The sequence below is a fragment of the Periophthalmus magnuspinnatus genome, chromosome 2 (genome assembly GCF_009829125.3).
Source record: "Periophthalmus magnuspinnatus isolate fPerMag1 chromosome 2, fPerMag1.2.pri, whole genome shotgun sequence".
In the NCBI taxonomy this organism is placed as follows: Eukaryota; Metazoa; Chordata; class Actinopteri; order Gobiiformes; family Gobiidae; genus Periophthalmus; species Periophthalmus magnuspinnatus.
This window is the reverse complement of record NC_047127.1, coordinates 11,922,197-11,946,458: the sequence shown is the minus strand read 5'-3', so window position 1 is coordinate 11,946,458 and position 24,262 is coordinate 11,922,197. Positions and strand designations below refer to the sequence as shown.

Below are 24,262 nucleotides of genomic sequence, written 5' to 3'. Positions count from 1 at the left end.
AGACATGCCACGTTTGTTTAGTTTTTTTAGCACAAATGCAAGCTCGATATGTTTAATGCTATACTATGGAACATTGAACAAACACTGATAACTGATAATTTGCAGTTTCATTATGTCAGAGGAGGTGTCTGGAGAGAGGAAGTCTGATTATCTGTAGTCATAGTCTGTTCACTAACTGTTTGCATCACTTCTAAGCCATTACCTGTATATATAGATAAATTAATGGTCCGATATTACACAAAATTATCAGTCTGTCCACATCTCCAAAGCTCAAAATGCTCTATTCCACCTTGTGATGTCATGAAGTGGTAGTTTTCAAGTTAGCAGCTGCCTTTTACCTTTTGTTCAGTAGAAATTGGCAATCCCAGGTCTGAAATGATCCAAATGATCCTGGTGAAGGTGTGTGGAGTTTAGAAACACAGTGGGGCACTTCCTGTTTTTGTATTACCACATGATGACATCACAAGGTGGAACAGAGCGTTTTCTGTCTGAGAGAAGAACTCCTGAGCCTAAATCTGCAGGGTTTGTGGGTTAAACATGTGTGAATGAAACAAAACACAACTCCAAGTGTGTTTGTGATGAGGAAACATTAAAACATAGATCAAAAAACAGCGTAATATCGGCGTTTTAAACTGATTTTAAATGTTGCTTACTCACAAATCTTTCTCTAGCCTTATTAAAATATCTTCTTGGTCGTATTTTTGCCTATAACCTGTAAGTTTCCCCTTTGAAAACTGAAATCCTTCTCTTAAATCTGCACGTTTTAGCTCGTGTTGGCAAAAAATGGCGTCGCCGGTAGTTACATCTAATAGCATTTTCTCTTTGTGGTCTCCGAGTCGCCGTGGTAATCCTTTGCGGCCGCAGATTACAGACAGGTGTGGAGGGGCGATACAGTTCAGGCCAATGGGACCCAGATGGAGGCATTAAGTTCAAATATTGTGTTATTGTTGATGTTGTAGATGGAGGAGAGAGCGGAGGAGATGGGCTTTACTCAACAACAGCCATTTTGTCATCATCGCGTCACTGTCACCACAAATGGAGCCGGACGAGGTAAGTGCACGAGGTAAATTAGGGAGAAGGAATCCTAAAATGTTTTTTAAGTGTTCACTGAAAAAAAAAGTTCACTGTGGAACGTTTCTGTCACTTGCTTGTCTTCGTGGAGATGTTGATGATTGGTCTGGAACGGTGCTAATGGTATTAAACTACATTATCATCAATATATTCAATTTGGTGTAATGTTATTGCTAAAAAACATGCATTCTTACCATGAGCAGGGTCACCTCTCCACAGATCTGACCTGTAACTTGGTTTGATGGCGTCACCTGCTTAATGCCAGACAGTGGAACATTCCGAAAAAGTAAATATATCTCCACAGGGACAAGATTTTGGTTTATATCAGACCAAATCGTTTAGTTTAAAAGGCACAGATATATTTAAAAAAATGAATATAAAGCATATTACAGTCTTTATTTAGACATAAATGGACTCTCTGGGGAAAATTATTGAATTATTGAAAAGAGGAGAGAAGGCGTGGCATCTCGTCTGTGCCTTAAAGTGCTTGTCTTATTGCTTTTGCTTTGCTTGGAATGTTCCACAGTATGGCATTAATTGATTTTGCTGTTAAAACCATCTTAAAAACATACTTTCTTACTGAGCGGGATCTCCTCTCCACAGATCTGACCTGTAACTTGGTGTGGTGGCATCACTTGATGTCTTTAATCTGGACTATGTAACTTTTCAGGCACTTCGTCTCCATGGAGATCTCAATGTTCCACTGTATTAAACCAAGCTTACATTTATTCAATTGCAGGTGTTTCTATTGATAAAAAAAATTGAAAAACATACCTTATTGCTGTGAGTTGAGTCACCTCTCCACAGATCTGACCTGTAATTTGGTCTGCTGGCATCACCTGCTTGCCTCCATGGAGACAGATACAGTACATTTAATGCCATACTGTGGAACATGCCAAAAAAGCAAAGGAATAACATAAAAACAGACACAAGATCTTTTATCAGGCTAAATCTTTAAATTTAAAGGTAAAATACACAGATCTGACTTGTAACTGATCAGTTGGAGTGATCATCCTCTGGACTAAAGGTTTACGGTTCAAATCCCGCTCTTGACATAAAAAAAACCCCCCAAAAAAACGAAAAACATCAGTGGTAGAGAAGTCAGATCTACAGTTTCAAAAAACAGCTTCAAATTCATTCCAACTCGCACAGATGAATACTGTTGTGTCCTTGGGCAAGACACCACGACACCCCAGTGTATGAATGTGTGTGTGTGTGTGAATGTGTGTGTGAACAGGTGACTTAAAGGTGGAAAAGCGCTGTATAAAAACGTGACCATGACCATTTAATGCCATACAGAGGAACATTACACACCCTGCACCAGAAAATTTACCTTTAAAACGACTAAATATGAAATAAAAGCCCAGAGTCGGCAACAGTTAGAGCATTTATTAAACATTTCTAGATCAGTGACGCGACTTTTCTACATATTTATAACATGCTTTACATAAGAGCTCATGCATTAGGCCCCATGTCTGCTATAGTCAGAATCATTATAATACCTGGGACCAAAACTCAAAATATATCTCTGCATGAACCAGTCAGAAAACCGCAAATGCAACAACCAACAAACAGACAGACGCTAAAATCTTACTCTAATCTCCCGTTTTAAACCCAAACACTGTTCCCTTAAGTCAAAGGTTAGTGCTAGAAGGCCGAGTCGGGACGGAGGGACGCTCTGCTCTGATTGGACGAAGAGAATAAGGTTAATTTGTAACTTAGGAAAAAGGTTATGGTTAAGTTTAGGAATTAGTGTTGTCGTAATACTAAAATTTCAAACTCGATTTTCGATACTAAGAAATACACTTGATACAGATTCAGATACCATGATGATAATAAAAAATACTCTTTATTTAGATGATAGAATGTGATTTTCAGCGTTAAATCAGCGTTACTTTCTAGTATATGTGTCTTATACTTGTTCTGATACAGCTCCAGATCATTCTAAAGCTTCAAGAAAGGTTAATTGCTGTCCTGTGAATGTGACTTTTTTAGAATCAGTACCTGCTCAAATGAGTATCTAGTTTCGGTTTCGTTTTTGATACTTTAGACAACACCATTAGTAACAGGATTATGTTAAGCTCAGGAAAATGGTTAAAGTTATGGAGATGTTTTGGGTAAGCTGACAAGTTAGGAAAAAGTAACTTTAAAAACAAAGTTCTCACCCACTGTACAACATAAAATAAAACATAAAACTGTCAAAAATATAATACTTTAGGTCTGTTCATAGCTACAGTGGCAACCAGACCCGAGAATCTAGCACTAACCTGAGTAAAAGTGCTGTTTCCTGTGTGACCTATGGGCCCCATTTTGCATTAAGACAAACACAGAGCATGCAGACTGCCGAGGAAACGCATGGACAACCAAAAACCAAAGTATTTTTACAGGAAATAAACATTGTCAAAGTTTCAAAAAATATAACTTTGTACAATTATGGAGGTTTGCTATGGTAAAGGTTAAACGACAAAGGTTAGCAAAACAGACTGAAGAATATGGAGGTTTCTGCAAGTCGTTGATCATTTTGTGAACGATACAAAACAAAATAGGCTTGTTTAGTGAAATTTAAGACTTTGATTGAGAATAAATAAAAGTCAAACTTGACTTTAATTGGCTCTGTGCATAACGGCGCCCGGCAGCTTCAATGTGAGCGTCACTACTTCCTGTCCAATTCTATCTCTCTGAGGTTAATGCCGAGTAACGTTAAAATTAATAAATATTTAAAGATGAGGCAGTGACAGAGAGCTGCGGGTGGGTTAGGGGTCAAGGGGTCAATTTCGAAGCAAAAAAAATATCAAAACAATAATAATTGGGTGGTCTTTATTTTAATTTTAATTTTAACAGGTTGTTTATTTTATGTTTTGACTGTTAGCTTTGACACCCAGTGAGCTAGCTAGCATGCTGCTGTACACAGAGCCTATTGAGGTATTAACTAAATAACGTATTTGTGTACTTGGTCCCAGATTGTTACCTGAAATCTGAAAAAGTTTTGCATAAAGTTTTCCAATTTTTTTCTCGGGTCAAAAGAATGCATTTTTTTTGTTCTTTCAGTTTTAGCATAGGCCTAGAGCTAAAACCAAATGCTAGCATATATCATCCATGCTCCAAAACTAGCCTCTAGCTGGCTATTTGTCATTATTTAAAAATAATACTGTTAGCATTAGCAGGCTAACGACAAATGCATTGATACATTGACAGTTTGTTGCTAGCCTCAAGTTATAAGTCATATTACAATCTTTTTAGCAAGCAAGTTAGCATACATTTTAAGCTAAAAATATACCCTTTTTTCTATTAGAAGTTTTAAATAAAATGAGTGTAGTTAATTGTACAATATTTGAATGCCCTATTTCTATCAAACATGTCACTACTTCACTACAAACACGTTTTAAAGGCCACAAAACAACTGCAATTTTGTGCCAACCCAAACTTATTTTTTCAAAAGTTTACAATTGACAAAGCAAAAATTCGGTATCAAGGATTTGCAGAAACATTTGAATTCACTTGACATACAAAAATGGATCGATTTAGACATTGTAATTATATTTTGAACACAATTTCGGACATAAAACAATGATCGTACAGTATGGTCATGTGTAATAGATGTTTTGTTATCTTTGGTGAGCTTTTAAAACATGATTTAAACATGAAAAACAAAAAGATTAGCTGGTTTAAATGCTGTTTAAAAAGGCCCTGCTGCATACTTCAAATGCGGGAGACAAATTTGTACATTTCTTTGCATAACGTTTAATAATCTTTTAATAGTGCAATAGTTTTGACACTAAATCCCCCGTTTGTTAGTTAAGGATTCAAGGTTTTTATTTTTATTTTTTTCACATGCAACAAAGTGATTGAAAAGTTTGGTCTTATCTTACAAGAGGAGGACATCGGAGAGTTAAAGGGAGCTGATTTTGACATCGGACGGACAGTTTTTTTTAGACGTAAACACTGTCGCCATGGAGACAAGGTTCCTATGCAACGGTAAAGTCAAAGTTTTATTCTGTTGTTTACAAAATGCTGTGGTTTTTTTTGACAAATATTGACAGATGATTTGATTTTGTCTGCATAAATTCATTTTAGTGCAACCATGAATACTTAAATAACCTTTAAGTATGTAAGTACTACTGTGTACTTTGATTGAGCCAAATAATTACTATGCACATCTTAAATAATTTATGTAACTTTTCTAGTGGTGGACACCTGCTTGTCTCCAAGGAGATATTATTACTTTGCCCGGAATATTTCACAGTGTAGCATTTAACATATCTATCTCCCTGGTCAAGATACAGGTCAGATCTGTAAAGAGGCGAGCTGCATTCACAGTAAGAATGCAAGTTTTTTTTTAGATATTTCTTTCAGCAATATAAGCATGTGAAGTGAGTTTAATGCCATACTGTGGAACATTAAAGGCAAAACGATAACATCTCCATGGAGACAAGTAGGCGACAAGAAAATTACATCATTCACCTTCAATTTTTTAAGGAACTGATTCATTTCAAGGCCTATAAATTTGACTTAGCACAACAGCATCAGAAAAGGGTTAAGTACTCGACCGTAGTAATAAGTCATTGTGTTTATGAATGAATTATTGGCACATTTTAGGCCATTCTAGGACTATAATCGCTATAATTCAATACAACAATTGCACTGAGTTGATATTTTGAGGATCAGACTTCAGTGGCTAAACACAATTGCGTAGGAACCCTGTTGTAGCTAAAACGAATCATTGCGGCGACTATTACAAAGAGCACTGATGTGTGAAATGTACACTACCAGCTGGAATAAATCTATCTTTAAAGCTGCACTGTGGAACTTCTCTGGTGTTCATGGAGCTGCGGTCGTTTTGTCTGAAATATTCCATAGTCATTAAACTTATCTATCGCCATAGAGACAAGCGGAGAATGCCACCAGGCCAGTTTACAGATCAGAGTAAACATGTCTGCTTTTCAAGGTATACAAGTGTAAGATAGACAAGTTTAATGCCATGCTGTGCAACATTTCTAGCAATAGCATCTCCATAGAGACAAGCAAAGCAGACCGCCTTCCAGAAATGTTACATAGTGCATCTTTAAACTGTTACTTTTATTCCCTTTTCAAATCCTTAAATTCTGTAGCTACAAAAGACTCAATTCTGAAAAGTTGAAATATTTTTTTTTATATTTCTTTGCAGGTGAATGAGCAGCCATCCCATGCACTGCCATGCACTGAAGCTACAAGCCTGCCAGCAAACTGCATTTCCCACAATGCATTTGATCACTACGTCCTACCTGTGTGACTTGCCATACTACAAGATGCTACTAATCGTGTTACTTTACGGGCATAATTTTTCCCTTTAAAACGTTCAAAAACTAGCTAGATTTTCAACTAAATCGTTAGCTCGCTCTCTAACATCGGACTGGAATCAAAAGTGCTAATTTTTAATCATGATTTTTCTAAATATTTCCCTACTAAGATGTAATGAACAAAAACAAAAGGTTGACCATTATTAAACCTACATTTTTGTGCAACCAAGCATAATATTATTGCAATTTTGTCCAATCAAGATACATTTCCTGGACATTTTAAAATTTCTAAAAACTAGATAAACTAATGCCTACAATTGTACAACTCAAAGTGTCTCTTTGCAGATTGGCAGTTGACACAAAACCCTGAATTGAAATGATAATTTTGACATTTTCGTAAGTTACTGTTTCTTAACCATTCCTGACATTTGAACTTCAGTATATTTTTTAAGCCAAAACACACACGACTCCTGGACAGACTTGACAAGAACCATTAGGTGCAATAGTACAGTGGACGTTTAGCTGTGTCTTTTTAAACTTTAACACAAAAAAATAGTTTGCGATTTCAATTTTTACAAATCGCAAATAGCACATTCTGAATTTTTTAACATCACTGGTAGCACAATACAGATATACCAAATTGGACATGATTTTGGTATCGGTTAAACATGCAAAAAAACTTTTCTATCGATAGAAACTTGGAGCTTACGCGGCTGACGATTCATTCCCGTAAAATCTTCTGTACAATGTCCGTGTATTATATAAAGTTGCATAACAGACTCGATAACGTGGGATGCTGGCTAGAAAATTAAGGGGAATGTCATTAGTTTTTCTGTGTTTTTGACATCACAAATTCTTCAGATTTTTCCACGATAAATCCGAAAGACTCTTGATTCTTAACTAGCTCCCGACAGACAACAGTCGCTGCAGAGGCTGACCAGTAGGGGGCGCACTCAGGTGGTTAGGGCGAACTGGTCTTGCTCTATGGGCTTTTTGACCCAGGCGCCGAGCCCCGCCTTCTGAAACGCCCTGAACAGAGTCTGTTTGGCTGAATGGTACTCGGCCGCTGCCTGCTTGGCCTCGTGGTAACTGGAGGGGCGTACTGTTCGGATACGCAGAGTCGACGAGAGCTGGAAGAGGAAGGGAAAGGATTATTTATTTTATTATTATTAGAAAGAATATTTGAGTAAAAGCAATCCAGATTTTCTTCAATAACAAAGTTTGATTTAAAATGTAAACATCATCTACAAACCATTCAGTTCAGCTTATTACTGTGAACAAGCCTCATCTGGTTTGTTATAAGTATAAGTCTCTCTTAACGGCCGCTGAGAGGTCACTCATTTAGATCACAGAGATGGCAGCAGTTCTGTGGTGAGGTCAGAGGCTGTAGGCGCAGATTGGCAGCCACTTTTTCTATCTCAGGGCAGCTGTGACTAGAGAAGCAGCTTATCACCACTGAGTGCAGAGAGTGAATAAAGACTGTAAAGTGACCGATGGTCTGGAGAAGTGCCATAAGATTTATTAGAGTTATTATCTGAGGGAGTGCTTGTGGAAAAGTTAGCTCAAACAGAGTCACTTGTTTTGATACAATTAAATGTAAGATGAAGTTGAAAAAATGTTTATAGACATGAGCTTGACTGAGGTGTATTTCATTTTATATGTAACTGAGAGGATGAAACAGATATTGTTTTAAAAATTCAATACAAATATTTAGTTGAAAAGAAGAATTATCAGAATCAACTGATGTGTAGTGTGTGTAGTGCGCTGTACCTTCCCGTGCAGACGCATCCACCGGCTGTAGAGGGCGTGCTTGCACAGGCGTGAGGGTCGTCCCAGGTCGTCCTTCCCTGTGGTGGCGTTGATCACCTCCAGGGCCTGGTCTCCCACGGCCCAGTTCACACTGAAGTTTGGGGCTTTGCCGGGCTGACGCGCCTCTGCGTTACTGATGCCTACGTCAGAGAAGAACACAGATATTTTGTATTATGGAAGAGTTTAAAAATGAGCTCAGGCAGTTAAAGATGCTCTACCTGATTTTTACAGTTTACTTGTTCAGTTTGCAGTGGTTTGATCTTGTATGTTCCTTTTCTCTCATAGTAATGCTAACAACAACTAACATGCTAACAGCACACCAGCATTACTTCCTGGTCCATGATGGACAAAACAGTGCAGACAGTACACAGTGGCTTTTTACAATATATCTGTACTGAAGCAAGATAAACTTTACTTTATTACCTGAAAAAATATTACCTTTTTTCAACAATTACACAGCTTACAGCTTATTATCCAATCAAAAAACAGAACGACATTTGCACTTTGGGTTGCCAGGTCCAACAAGAAAAACAGTTTGCAATAAATCGAAAAAGGCTCTGAATATATTTCTGACATGATGTGATACTATATTTGAGCCACAATCAGGACATTTCTTTGGAATGCAAAAGTATGATCTGATTCTCATGTGATTAGCATATCAGCTCTGTGTGTGTTCTATAGTTTTCTGACCACTGAGGAGGGGCCGGTTGAGGCTGAAGCACTGGGGCAGGTCTTCGATTTCGGTGATGCGCTGGTACATGGCTCTGGACAGGTGGTCTGCGTGGTACAAACTGCCCAGGATGATACTGGAGAAGTAGATCGGTTCTGTGAAGTAACTCATCAGAGAGCCCTGGAAACCAACCACGTTCCACCTGAGACAAAGAGAGGGAGGAGTAAGAGAAGAGAGAGAAGGAAACACAGAGAGTTGACAAACTGGTGTGGAAACAACACATAATATGAGCCATTATTTTGCATTCTTGTTTTGCCAAAAGAAAACAGGAAATTATATCTCTACACCACAGTTCAAATGTGTTTGGATTCTTAAGTGTGAATGACATTTTATGCCCATTAAATGATCAAGGCAAAAAACAACTCTGTTGGGTAATAACCACATTTGTCTTATTTTGTGTGATTAAATTCCAGCAGTTTCATCTCTCCAGACCGCCAGAGGGCACTGCTGAAAGCACTGAATGACTCCAGTCACACAAACTGAGCACAAGAAGAAAGAAAGAACACAGCCTTGAATGACGTTAGGCTACAAAGCCTATGATTGAAACTCAGACTAAACACGCATGAAGGGAGTCATTCAGTGCTTTAAGCACTGCCCTCTGGTGGTCAGGAGGGATTCATAAAACCATAGTTACATTCATAACTCTGGGTATTTGTACATATCCCACATCTCTGTCACTGTACCTGGCGATCTTGTCACTGCAGGACATCGTGAGCAGCCTCTCCCCCTGTAGGACCCCATCCCAGGTCTGGATGGTGTTACTGGAGCGCACTGGGATGGTCCCCTCTCCAGACTCGATCTTTGTCCTGAGCTGACCCCGAGCCTTCCTGTTTGGGTGTCTGTCGCCCTGGTCTGAAACAGCACCAGAGGATAGTCAGTTTACTGTCTACACAGTTTACACAGTATGACATTACACAGTGTAAATAATAATATTGAGCAAGGTAAAAAATACAAACAAAAACAAATATTAATTCAATAGTTTTAATTAGTTTATCTATAGATGATCAGATGGTGTGATTCATCCTCTCTTATGTTTATTCATGGATTTCAGCTTCCTTCTTTTTCTTTTTTATGTTTTCCTATTCAAAAAATGTAATAGTTTGTTTTAAACTGTTAATTACTATGGCAACAGTTCTAATTTTTTCTCATTCTGAAACCCATGGATTCTCTGATGAGATGAAAAAATAATTTTATGTTTCTTTATGTATTATACAATGATAGACCTAGATAATTTGATTCACGGTCATATTAGAGCCTCTTTTTACAGTGTAGTGTATCAAACAGTGAGGTTCTGACCTTCAACCCCGGCCTCATGGGGGGAGAAGATGCGGGCGTCTCCACAGGGCGAGGTGCTGATGTACAGGTGAAACTGGACGTTCTCTTTGAGCACAAACCCAGGTCTGTTCTCACACCGTGAGAAAATGGACTTCTGGTGATCCTCATCTGAGTTACTGCAACAACAACGACCAATGACAACAAAGATCAGTTTTAAGTAATACACTTGTTATACCCTCGTAGTTTGGTGAGTGACAATATGAAAAGCTCTATACAAAACAGCTCGCACACTGGAGAGTGAAGCAGTTTGAAGGAATTTAAAACAATGCTCATCTTCGTCAATACAGTGCAGTCTGAGCACTGACATGATCAACATAAGACTGTTGTATGGACTTTTAAGCTGATAAATCAGACTTCTTCTGTGTTTAATGTGTATACATGAGCATGACAGCCCTGTTGCTAAATGTCTATTTCCCCAGTTCATGTCTTTTCTTGTCAGTAGATGGAGCTCTAATGTAAATCTTATCACTGAAATAAGGTTAGCTAACCTCCGGAGTTCAAACATGGCCGCCGAGAGTCCGAGCTCAGTGGTGAGTGTCGCTAGTTTAGACTTTAGCGCGTAAGTGCGTATGGTGACACTGCAGCCCACCGACCACGCAAAGTACTGCTTTTCTCCCAATCAAAATGATCAAAATGAGCTGAAGCTACAGATTGAAAAGCTGTTTTTAAGGCAAGAGAAAGATTTTAAACTGATAAAATGTTTATGATCTAAAAATTGGCAAAAATCACCACAAAATCTGACCTTTGTGAAGTGCCCTGTCACCCAGGTTTATGCTAGCAATACCCTATGCAGATTTTATAATAGAGCCACAATTCTTGTATTTTTTCTTTAGTATTGTCCTAAAAAGTTACAAAAATGCCATGGCAATTAAAAGCCAAAAAACTCTGAAATATAACATGATATTTCCACTTTTGGTGTAATGTGCACTCTGCACACTCACCTGAGGAAGTGCTCTAGCTGTGAGTACAAGTATCTGATGAGAGACCTTCGGGCCACGATCTCAGCGTGACAGTCGTTCAGAGCCAGGCCCCGGTCCGACATGTACTCCCCGTTTATGCACTTGGTCCCCGTGGAAACGCAGATCACCTGGGCCTCCTTCACATCCGTACCTACAGGAAGACAGGGAGAGAAGCAAAAGAAAATGTAATTCTGTCAAAAGGTGTGTAAGAGTGAAGACTCATCAAAGACTTGTAAGTCACTGCTTCATATGTGTATAAAGGGAGGAGCTAACAACACTGACACTAACACACCCTAGTTGTTTATATTAAGGAGTATCTTTTCATAGTCAAGTACACTAAAAAGATAACTTCCAAAATATATAGTTAGTAAAAGTAAAAAATATATACTAGAGACTAAAGATGTCATGCTTGAACATCCTAAATCTTTGCAAAGAGGTAAAATGTTTATAGAGTTAGTATTAGACAAAATTAATTTTAACAATAGAGCAGTTATGTACTTTCTTATATTATAGTACCTGTTGTCATGACGACTCCAGCCAGTACTTTCCTGCGCGCATGTGGAGATGTGAAGTTGTCTGTGAGTTCACTGAATTTATCCACCACCAAACGGGACACTGCATCTGCCAAAACCTACAAGGACAAAACAAGTATAAACACAACACAGTTAGACATTTCAGAGTCCATTTAACGTGTGTACTGGAGCTAATGATTGTTTGTGAATACATGAGCAACCAAATAAAAGTTGAAATATGGAGACTGAAGACTTCTAAAGAGAATATATTTACGGATAAAGTGTAGTATTACTGAGAAATGGAGAAATTCTTTATTTTTTACATTTTGATTTAATAATGTCACCATCTTGTTATTAAAAAGTCTTTTCATATGTGTTTTACAGTCAGTATAGCAAATAACAATTACGGTTATAAAAATATGACTGCTATTATTTTGATAGACAAGTCAAGATGGGTCAATTAATTGTTGTGTTGTGTCAGTGTTACTTGGTATTTAGTGATAAACAAAACATTTTGCTTTAAAAGAAAAGGTAATATTTGGAAAACCTTAGTTGGTTCAGCCTATAACCTTTTAAAAAGAATTAGGATATACGCATCTACATAAAATAAAAAGGCATCAAAACTGATAGTTAAAAACTACATTTTGTTGGTCTACTTTGATTCCAACTAAATTGCAATGACAAACAGATCAAACACAATCTCCCATAGAACAATTAACAAGTAGAAAAGCTAATAAAATTCCTCTAATCTGTATTAATATTACAGCCTCCTGATCTCCTTAGACCTGCTTAAGACCCGGCACCTTCCCTTTAAGACAGTGACGCCCGTCCCTTTAAGACGCTGGTGTTTGGAGAGGCTGATGCTCATTTAGATTATGTCATTGTTGCGGAGGATTATGGGGTCCGATTAGCTTAGCATGTCAATAGCTTTGTTCTGTGTCAAAAATTATGATGAAAAAAATATAAAAACAAATTGTCTCTCAAAAAGAAGCCGCCATTTTGGGAAGGTACATAAGGCAAATTTGTGACCAGTGACTGCAGACAGCTCTGATAAGACTAAAATGTAAATAAAGAAGATCATTTTATATTTGACAAGTATATAAATATGGTTAAACGTGTAATATGTAACGTTGTCTCCATGGAGATACAACTGCTTTGCCTGGAATGTACCACAGTATGGCATTAAACACATCTGTCTTTGATTTATTTTATTTAATTGCTCAAAAATACAGTGAAAAACATGCATTGTTTCTGTAAGCGGGCTCGCCTATCCACAGATTTGACTTGTAGCTTGACCTTGTTGCCATGTGCTTGTTTCTATGGATAGTTTAATGCCACATTGAGCAAATCTCCAGTTACACTCCATTACATCTCCATGGAGACAAGTACATAGCCCTTCACCAGAAAAATTGACCCCTTTAACATAACATATTTCCATATCTCCATAGAGACAAGCAAGTGGCTGGCCCGCTACCAGAAAAGCTACACAATGCATCTTTAAATTACTTTTCATGCAACAAAGCTAATTTACCAGGCTTGTTTTTACTTCCTACTATAGAGGATTTTTGTGTAGCATTGGCTGCTTGTGATAGATCCTCTGTGACATTAGAATAATAGGCATTGTGTTGAGTGTAATGTACCTACAGCAGTGTCCAATGGATTTAAACCAAAGGCATTTTTCACTGAGGCGCTGCTAAACAATATAAATGAATGGAAAGAACCTGCTGCTGCATTTGTTATAATATACTGCATCCTGTCAACTTTTAAGAAATAACTGAGTTTGCTGCGGTATTCAAGTTTATATGAAAGAGCTTTAGGGCTTTTAAAATAAGAAAAGGTTCTAAAGTGTGGAGTTTAATGGATTCAAATAATACAGTTAAGTATAAGATATGAAAGTTTAAGGACGTCTAGAAAGTTGGATAAAGAGACGATGTGATTTCCCCCGTTTAAAACTAAAGTATGTGTTTGTTGTTTCTTCAAATTGAGTAGAGTTGGAAGAATAGAGCTCAATTAATCATATAGATTAAATGTAAATATGCAAGATCATGGAAAGTTAGACTTCTCTTACTTCTCTAACTTTTCTGGTAGTGGGTCGGAAACCGCTTTTTATTGCTTTGCCTGAAATGTACAGTATTAAATGTGTTTCTTGCCATTAAAAACTATAGATGAGGAGTTTAGATAGTAGATTTTGTGATGTACACTCCTGAATAAGCTACATATACCAGATGTAGTATTCTAGTATCGATACCGAAAATTTGACCTTTTCTGAATAGCGTTAGAATCGTATTTGTCTACTGCAAAACAGATAAAACTTTCTAATTTCATCTCCTCATTTCCCATGTACTGCAGGTAAATAAACGGTGATCTTAGTGACTCACCTGTGGCAGATGCAGTTGTAGTCCCTCTCGTGGGATCGGTTGTCTGGAGGGAGCCTGGTCCAGTTGCATGTTGAACAGAGCCGACAGAGCAGCCTGGGCCGCCCGCGCTTTTGCCAACTTCTTATTCCTCCCCGACCCCTGAAAGTGCTGAGAATCCACCGTCACCGACATCACGAAGTTCTTGGCGTGACTCTCCCCGCTCTCTGACACGAAGTCGTACTTGAGACCGGGGCGCAGCTCATTGAGGATCATAACCGGGTTCTTGCCGCTGTTTGGGGACATGAAGGTGGTGGGGGCGGGGGGCAGAGGAGCTTGGACCAGACTGGGCAGCGGAGAGGGGAGAGCGGGGTAGTCTGAGCTGAAGGAGCCGTTGCTGTTGGAGGCCAGATAGAAGGGGTCGTCAGTGGGAGCGGAGGTCTCAAAAGCGTTGAACAGCATGTCAGGGAAGTCGGCCTGGTCCGACGTGAAGTCTGTGTGCACGGACATGGTTCTGCCCATCGCCATGTGGGCTTCTGACGCGTTTGGGAACTGTACGAACGACCTCAGCGCCTTCTCCGCCGCGTTGAGTTTGGCCTTCTTCTTGGTGGGTCCGGAGCCTTCGAAGAGCTGTCCATTCACCTCGACGGTCATGACGAACACAGGCGCGTGCACTGGACCGGTCTGCGACAGGAGCTTGTACTGCAGTCCCGGCTTGATCTCATTCAGCTGCATCAGGGCATTTTTGGGTAGAATCGGCCCCGGGACTTTCTTACGCTTCTTGGGCCGATACTTGGAGTGTGCGTGCCCGTTATTGCCCTCCTCTAGGGGGCGTTTCCTCCCCCCGGCGCTCCCATTGGGGAGAGCCGGCTCTGGGGCAACCCCCTCTTTGGAGAAGAGATTGTCCAAGTTGCGGTTTTCCTTAACATCTGTGCTGCATGAACCTGCGGTGCCCAGAAAGAGTAACTTACAACGCCTTCGATGCAGGATCTTGTAAATGTAAAATTTAGTTATTCCTTTTTCTGTCTTTGCAACTGAACGAGTGATGAGTGTTCCTCTGAGCCTGATCGAAGGGGCAGTCATGTTTCCATCAACAGGACCGTGGGCTGTTTGGTTTAGAGTCACTTTAGTCCCTGGGCTAAACTCTGGGTTTATCTACTTAAATGCAGGCACCACACTCTCCCTAAAAGCCAATAAATGCTAAATTTGGTAATTACAGTGTGTTGAGATTTAGCAACATAATAAAATACTGGACTAGCACTGTGTAGTAACTGTACATTGTAAGTTACATTAAACTGACCAAAAATGTGCCATGAAATTTAGTGAAAAGAATATCTAAATTATTCAACTCATTTTTAAAAATCTTTCAAGTATTTTATGGATATTATTCATAGGCTGTACATTTGTTTCTGAATAGCCTTTATACTAAGAAAGTTGATGGAAACATGACTTTAAACATTAAAATCATGAATGCTAATCTAAAATGTTAACTCGTTCACTTTTCTAATGCACTTTCAAATTCACAATGCCCTAAAGGATTTAAAATATACAACATTAATTGTAGCTTTGTCTTCAATTATATATTCTTAGCTAAACCAAATTCTCAGTATATACTTTTGTCTAAATTTGGCTAGATATGCATTATGGGAACACATATCACCGGGCCCTGTTAACAAAGCCAATGGAACTCAATGTAAATTTCCATTTATAACATCCTCCAGCAAAAGCTCTGATAGGTTACTCCTTTCGGTGCAGGACAAAAACACTCTAAAATGCAGGCTGTTTAGTTTGGGTTTAGTGGTGGGACAGAGGGGGGGTTCAGACAAGGGTGCACGCTTTCCCCAAAACTCTTTCAATCTAAACTGAAGCCTGAAGGAAGATACCACATCATAATTATATCCACTCATCAAAATCAGCAATGTCAAAGATCCGAGGGTAAAAGCAACATTGCGGGACGTTAGCGAGCCCCCTTTTGGACAACAGGTGTTACTGCATGTTATTTGAAGCACAGCAGTAACATTCCTTGACTTTTAATGTTAGATTCTTATCAATGTACTGCACATATTGAATAGATTTTCACAATGCAGTGTTGGTAATATTTTTGTAATATTTTGTTGTTTATAATGTATAAAATTTGCATTACAAAGACTATAAAGCTAACAGCATCGGACAATTGATTTCAGATTCACATAAATTAATTGGTTAATATTGTTCAAACAGCAATTTTACATTTAACTGTATTTCTTGTATCCTTTAATAATGAAGGAAAAGACATTAATATCTCCAACTATTAAACATGATCCTACCTACAGTATTTACCATTCAAAACCAATTCATATCAACAAAACGACTATGGGCTCATAATTTTAAACATTATTAAATTCCGCAGTGTTGCTTTAAACATAACCCACAATTCTAGTCATGCAGTTGTGGCCATGCTCAGACAGAAACATGCAAAACCAGGACAGATATGAAAACAATGCGGCTAATGCTACGCGCAACTGGAGGCTAGTGGATTAAACGTCTTTAGGGAACTACAGCGGCCATTTTGCTTGTAATAGTTATTTTGAAACATCCAAAAACTGCTTTCTTTCATCGTTTAGTCGTCCAATGCATAGGCTCAGATAATATTTAACATTAAAAACTACTAATGTTTATTTATGTTGTCAGTTATTGCTATAAGACTTTTATGAAGTAAACGTCTTTCTGTGTCAAAATGTACCCATCCTTTGTTAATTTTGCCTATTCTAGTCTGTCTAATCCTATTTTAATTTATTTATTTTTCCAGTTTTGGCCAACAGTGAAGGGACTGGATTAGGGATGTCCGAACACTATTAATAAATGTAAAATGCCATTGCAGTAAATTCTAAGCTAATCTGCCTGTGTCAAATATACCATTGTGTGGAGAAGTGGACAGTTAACCTCAATGGAAACTAGATCTACTTTATATAAAATGATGTAGCACATTTACAGAAGAATTTGAATTTTAACACAATATTTTGAGGTAATTCTAATGGAGCTAAAATGAGGAACTACTAAGCAATACTGGTGGCATAAATTGAAGTTTTTGAGGATATTATAGGTTATATTATGTTACTATTTTGTTACCAAGCCAATAGTGAGTATGTAATAAGAAGAATTTAACTGTACATCAGATGACTTCCCTAAACTTTTAGTCTAAATTAAACTGACTTGACTATATATAAATAGACTGAATTTAGACACAGTTTAGTCCTGGTTTAGTTCTGGTCTAGTCCTCATCTTTTCCTGGTTTAGTTCTGGTCTAGTCCTCATCTTTTCCTGGTTTAGTTCTGGTCTAGTCCTCATCTTTTCCTGGTTTAGTTCTGGTGTAACCCTGTCCTGGTGCCGGTCTAGGCTTGTTCCAGGCTCGGTCGTACTTTCCATCAGCCCCTATCGTTAGACCACAGGCACGTGTAATCCCTCTAGTTACAAAGGAAAAGCAAAAATAAGCAGAATATAATGACAAAGAATAGTTGACCTTTAGCAGTTTGAAACCTTTTATGAGAATGACTTTTCTGTTATCTGAATAATTCTCATATCCAAAGTTCAAATGAGCGGACGCAGGGAGTTCATTCCAAAATATTTATCTATTCCCACTCATGGTCTAGAGTTGGTTAAGACCCGGTTTAGTCCTGATATAGACTCAGTGTAGTCCTGGTTTAGACCTGGTTTAGAATTAGTTTAGCCCAGTGGTTTAAGTCATTACATGATGCATTGGACATCATGGTGGCACAGCAGTTAGTCTGTGCAAGAGTGTTCATGGTTTCAGGTCTGGTTTAGTCCTTATTTAGGGCTTTTGGATCAGGTTTAGTTCTGTTTCAGACTTAGTTTAGTCTCCTGGTCTAGTCCTGGTTTGGTCCTGGTTTAGTCCTGGTTTAGTCCTGGTTTAGTCCTGGTTTAGTCCTGGTTTAGTCCTGGTTTAGTCCTATTTCATAACTGGTTTAGTCTCCTGGTCTAGTCCTGATTTAGTCCTGGTTTAGTCCCATTTGAGTCTCATTTCAGATCTGGTTTCGCCCTGGTTTAATCCTGGTTTCATCTTAGATTCCTCGTTCCAAAACTTGACCATATATTACATTGCTCTATTGTTTAGCTCCTATATATTTACACTACACTCCTTTATTCACTTAAGACCCTTTCAGAAAGATAGTTTTAGCCTTTCTAAACTACAGTAAAATCCACTTTTCTAGGCACTGACCTTAGACTTAGCCTCCAAAGCAAAGATATATAGTTTTAAAGGGAAGATTCTGGGTGGTATAAACAAAAGGCGGGACATCGTAATCTAACCTGAGAGCAGGGTTTAACGTTGTGAAGGTGCAGTGAGGTGGGTGGGTGCAGGACAGATGAAGAGTTTAAATACAGTATCAAAAACATCACAAACTCACTCATGGTTTCCACTGGGCTGCCCTCTGTCACGGCGGCAGAGCTACGGGCAGAGCTACGACCTAAAACACACAAAAAACCCACATTATTTCAACAGAAAATTCTAAATGAAAGAACCTTTATTGCATACAAAACCCAAACACAGCTTATTAAATTAACAATCTACAGATATTCACATTTTAATACATTTCTTAAAGATTCTTAAAGCCACAGACACTTAAAAATGATCAATAGTTGCAAACTCCTCTTATTTTAGATCAGTATTCTAACTATTCTTACAGCGAATTATAAAGATGCAGACCTGTTTGTCTCCATGGAAATGTTATTGCTTTGTGAGGTGAAGTTCCACAGTATGGCATTAAATCTATCTATCTTCATGGAGACAAGCACCTGGCCAAGTTACAGGCCAGATCTGTGGAGAGATGACCCTGCTCATAATAAGAATGGATGGCACTTTAGATCAATTTAAATAAACACCTGTAATGAAATAAATGCGAGACAGATTTAATGCCATACTGTGGAATATTCCTGTATTCTAGAGCAGTGTATTGATAAAATATACCATAATGAACGAATATAACGTTTGTGACCCATTTTCAACCAAAAATCTTGAAATATTTGCCAGTTTCTTTCAGCTTTACACCAAAATACAAACGCTGTCTATTACACACAAATAATTAAAGATGCACTATGTAACTTTTGTGGTTGAGGGCCCACCATCTGCTTGTCTCCATGGAGATGTTGTTACTCTACTGTGTATACCATCAAACTCATCTCTCTTGCATTTCTCCTGCTCAAAATTACATAAAAAAAACATACATTAAACATACTGCGGAACATTCCAAGCCAAACCGTATCTCTATGGAGATGAGCAGGTGGCAGATGCTCCTGAAGAAAAGTTACATAGTGCATCTTTAAATATATTCCACCATACTGAAAAGTATAGTAGAGATCTAAAATCATAGAAAATGCAGAATATTATAGTTCTTTTGTTGTTAGGACTAAACCCGGATTGTCATCGCCGTCCCCGCCCGCTCTGATCCACTCCAGTGCTGACAGGAGCTCTTGTCTGTGGAGCGATATCCCATGATGCACTGCTACGGTGGTTAGACGGTTATCAGGAAGCTGCCACTCACCGCGACACACCGGAGACATCACCAAACAGACTTTTATCAGCCCTGACGAGATGCTACGGGACAATATGGCAGCTGACACAGAGGATTAAACAGGGCGAGGTAAGATAGTTACAGTAAAATGAACGGCCATTTTCCCAAAACACAAATATTAGATTTAAAGGTGCACTGTGTAACTTTTCTGCTCGTCTCTGAGATGTTATTTCTTTGCTTGGACTTGCTTCTTTTATTAAATTGTTTTATAAAATATTGTGATTTAAAATGTCTAAAATCCAAAATTGATCCGAGGGTGTCATAAATTATAACTATACAGCAGACACAAGTATAATGTTTTATTAAAGCCCCACTGTGCAACTTTTTAGCTAAAAAATAGGCTACGCTAAAAGCAAAGTTTTTCATTTGCACTGAAAAACGTGTGTCCATACTGTGAGCGACCTTGTATCTCCACAAACCTGACTCTTATTTGGCCTGGAGGAGGGGCTTCTCCTGCTCGTTTCCATGGAAATGCTGTCCCTTTGGCTAAAACATTCCACAATATGGCATAAAATTCATCTATCTTCATGGAGAATGTTCCAAAGTATGGCGTGCCCCCTCCAGAAAGTTCCACGGTGTTGTTTTAATATAATTTTGAAGGGACTGTTTGAGCTTCAGCATCTGTTGTCTTTTTACTTTACAGCTTGTTGGTTCTTCGCACGACCTGCGTCTGAATACGACACATATTTTTGTAAACAAGTCTTTTGAACAATAAGACATTTCCAAAGCCCCGTGATAAGCACATTTGTTGACATTTGACTTCCTCTCGAGTTAATTTGTTTCTATTATCTGGGACCTAAGCCCTGTTTTGTGAGCACGAGTCGCAGCGTAAGCCGATAACAGGACGACAGAGGGAGAGAAAGAGAGGAAGAGGGAGGGAGAGACGGAGAGAGAGTGAGAGCAGGAGAGAGAATAGGAGGGGGGACATAGAGAGAGAGAAACAAGAGAGGAGGAGAAGGAAAGGCAGAGAGTGAGAGCAGGAGAGAGGGAAAGAGAAAAGTGGAGACAGAGAGAGAGAGAGGAAAAGGAGAGGCAGAGAGTGAGAGGGAGAGAGGAAGAGGGAGGGAGAGAGGGAGACGGAGAGTGAGAGCAGGAGAGAGAGTAGGATTGGGGGAGACAGAGGGAGAGAGGGAGTGAGAGAGTGAGAGAGGGAGGGAGACAGAGAGAGAGAAGGTGAGAGGAAGAGGGTGGGAGAGAGGGAGAAGGAGAGTTAGAGAGAGAGAGAGGGACAGAGACACAGTGAGAGCAGGAGAGAGTAGGAGGGGGGGCAGAGTGAGGGAGGGAAAGACAGGGAGGGAGAGACAGTGATAGAGAGAGAGGCAGAGAGGGAGAGGGAGAGAGGGAGAGAGGGAGATGGAGAGTGAGAGCAGGAGAGAGAGTAGGATTGGGGGAGACAGAGGGAGACAGGGAGCGAGAGAGTGAGGGGGGGTGGAGACAGAGAGTGAGTGCAGGAGAGCAGGAGAGAGGGAGAGAGAGGGAGGGAGACAGAGAGAGAGGAGGCGAGAGGAAGAGGGAGGGAGAGTGGGAGAAGGAGAGTTAGAGAGAGAGAGAGGGACAGAGACACAGTGAGAGCAGGAGAGAGTGGGGGGCAGAGTGAGGGAGGGAAAGACAGGGAGGGAGAGACAGTGATAGAGAGTGAGAGAGGAGGAGAGAGAGGCAGCAAGTGAGACGGAGAGAGAAAGAGGGAGGGAGAGGGCGTCCCACTGGAGTTTAGCACAAGACGTTTGGTACAGCACAGATTGAGAGCCTCTTATTTAAAAATACGCTCAGTGAAATATGAAAACTTGAGAATGAAATGAAAATAAGTCTGGATCAGCTGTGAGGAGTTACATTCTCAAAAACAGTTTCTAAACGGAAAATTCACACAAATGTTGAACTTCATTAAACATTTGAGATAAGAGAATGAAATGTGAACTGCCCACAGAACATGTTTGTATAGGTCGAAACCACAAGCTGAGCAGAAATAGGCTCAAATATTTCACTGCTAATTGTCTAAAGATCCACAAATCTATAAGTCTCATTAGGAGCACACACTTCCTGTTTGAAATGAGCCCACCTGAAAACGGCTCATTTACGATTTGATTTTTACATTACTGACTTTTACCAAGAACTGCAAATTAATCAATACGTTTGGGGTTAAAAATACACTCAACTTTCTTTCAGTAGACTAATACTACTACTAGCTAAATGTGCACTATGTAATTTTTCTGCTTGTTTCCATGGAGATGTTCTTGCTTTGCCAGTAATGTTCCACAGTATGACATTAAATATATCTTGTCTTTTTATTGTTTAATATCTAGGAAAAACACGTATTCTACTCTTTTTTCAAGGCAGACGAAAAGTGTAACATGTAGTTTGGCCTGGTAGTGTCATCTCCAGTCTTCAACTTCAACATATCGTGGAACATTCTAGGAAAAAAAAAATCTCCATGGAAACAAGCCGGTGACAGACCCTCCACCAGTAAAGTTACATAGTGCATTACTGATCAAAGTTATGATATACTGTTCATAGAAAGTTATTTCACTTGAGTCCGGTTACAGTCCTGGTCCATTGAATATATATTTAATGGACACAGCTAACACGCTAGCCAATGCGGTCCAAACAGGAAGTGATCGACTCTGGCTCCAATTCACTTTCTATTGAAAAACCGTGTCCCCTCTCTTTGTAACTGCTGCTGTCAGACTCGTCACTTTAGTCTTATTAAGTCGTATTAACCCGCTCTACATGACCCTGGGGTTTTTATTTCGCTCTTGTGTCAGTAAATCAAGATATGAGCATTAATAATAGACAAATCAAGCGCAATCTTTCCCTACCATTAGCAACACTGTCAATCAAATCTGTTGCTAAGCGCCCAAATATAGAACGCTGTGGGTGACGTCACACACACTTAGTCCACTTCTTTATACAGTTTAATGTCCGTATTTTAGTGGTGTGTGTGCGTGTGTGGGTGTGTGGGGGTGTGTGTGTGTGCGTGTGTGTGTGTGTATGTGCGTGTGTGTGAGTATGAACATAGATACAGTGTAAATACAGCCAATCAGAGCACTGCTTTTGGTGCTTTAATATTATTACACACACTGGTCTCATTTTGTCAGTGCGCCGCTTTGACAACAGAATAAAACACAATATTTAGTCATTTACAAAAGAAACAAGTTTAAGGCTTTAAGGTTTTAAACTGATCAGACAGAATCTTGTAAAGCAGAAATGAAAAAAGAAGAGACTGCGGTGGTGGATACAGGGCGACAATGATGAATGGATTTGAGAGAGGTTTTCTGGCACTGGGGCACGAGAGAGAGAGAGACGAAAGACAGAGAGAGAGATGAAAGAGACAAGGAGGAGAGGAGAGAGAGGGAGAGACAAAAAAGAAGGGGAGGAGAGGAGAGAGATGAAAGAGAAGGGGAGGAGAGGAGAGAGACGAAAGAGAAGGGGAGGAGAGGAGAGGGAGAAGGAGAGAGGGAGAAGTAGAGAGAGTAAGAGAAAGAGGAACAAGAGGGGGGAGAGAGAGAGAGGGAGAGGAGAGAATAATAGAAAGGCGAAAAGGAGGGGGAGGAGAGGAGAAAGAGGCAGAAGGAGAGAGAGTAAGAGAAAGTGGAAAGAGATGGGACAAGAGGCGGGAGAGCGAGACGGAGGAAAGCGAGAGAGAGATGGAGAGGAGAGAGGGAGTAGGAGAAAGAGGAAAGAAAGGGGGAGGAGAGGAGGGAGAAGAGGAAAGAGAGAGAGGAAAGCGAGAGAAAGAGAGAGGAGAGGGAGGAAAGAGAGAGAAACAGAGAGGAGAGAGAAGGAGAGAATGAGGAGGAGAGAGGGAGAGAGAGGAGCGAGGGAGAGAAAGAGGGGAAGAAGACAAGGAGAGAGACAGAAGATAGGTGGGGGACATTATATATCAACTAAATAATCGCTATTTTTGCTAATTGGAAGTATAAGGCTGCATGATTAATCGGATAGAAATCACAATTTGAATGGACACAATTAGCAAGTCATCTCAAATTTTTAAAGTACTATACCTTCCTCCAAACAACAACATCTCCTGTGTTATTCTGCATAAAAACTGTTCACCCTGTAGTTTAGATCTGTACAAACATGTGATTAGTTTGTCACTTCAGATTTCAATCTTTGCAATTTGATATTTTACCCAAATTATTCAGCCCTAATTTGCACTTAAATTTAATTTTAAAAAAATTAATTAACATTAAAATTCCCATTTCATTTTCACTACTTTACTCTTAAATCTCTATAACCAAAGATCCGTATATTCCCGGAAAGGTTACAAATCAATCAATCCATCCCATAATATGAATCTTGACGTATGACAGAAACGATTTCATTAGAGCCTTGGCCGCTCTGCTCCGCGACGCATTTTGGGGATGCGAAATGACATTTGAAAGTGTAGCCGAATATACCAAAGTCCCTCTTCTCTCTGACACGCCGGGAGAGGGATGCAGGTGATGAAGAGGAGGTGAGGAAGAGGGGGAGGGAGCGGGGGAGGACGGGGGAGAGAGGGGCAGAGGTTACCGCGGAGATGGAAAATCAAAAATGAACCCCATAGCGAAGAAGTTTGGGAGCAATATATCTTCAGTAGACAGGAGTGAATCACATCAGGAGAGGAGGAACTTTCCAGGTAAATATGGCTGTGTCTAATGCAAAATAAGGTTGAT

At 39.5% G+C, this 24,262-nt stretch overlaps 1 protein-coding gene across 2 annotated transcripts in view; it reads right to left on the bottom strand.

Annotated features, from left to right (window-relative positions):
* Positions 1-2,440: 2,440 nt before the first annotated feature.
* The window catches only part of LOC117380542 (double-stranded RNA-specific editase 1-like), a 73,822-nt gene continuing 52,000 nt past the window's right edge, over positions 2,441-24,262 (bottom strand). Inside the window, exons 3-11 of one of the 2 annotated variants that reach the window (XM_033977378.2) lie at positions 18,450-18,509; positions 14,071-14,990; positions 11,697-11,811; positions 11,163-11,331; positions 10,183-10,337; positions 9,570-9,738; positions 8,847-9,028; positions 8,118-8,296; positions 2,441-7,477 (exon numbers count right to left, since the gene is read on the bottom strand). In XM_033977378.2, coding sequence (XP_033833269.1) covers positions 7,301-7,477; positions 8,118-8,296; positions 8,847-9,028; positions 9,570-9,738; positions 10,183-10,337; positions 11,163-11,331; positions 11,697-11,811; positions 14,071-14,990; positions 18,450-18,453 — 2,070 coding nt within the window. In that variant the 5' untranslated portion in view covers positions 18,454-18,509 and the 3' untranslated portion in view covers positions 2,441-7,300. Of the gene's footprint in view, positions 7,478-8,117; positions 8,297-8,846; positions 9,029-9,569; positions 9,739-10,182; positions 10,338-11,162; positions 11,332-11,696; positions 11,812-14,070; positions 15,155-18,449; positions 18,510-24,262 lie in introns of those variants that run through there. The other variant, XM_033977370.2, reaches the window with a different exon arrangement.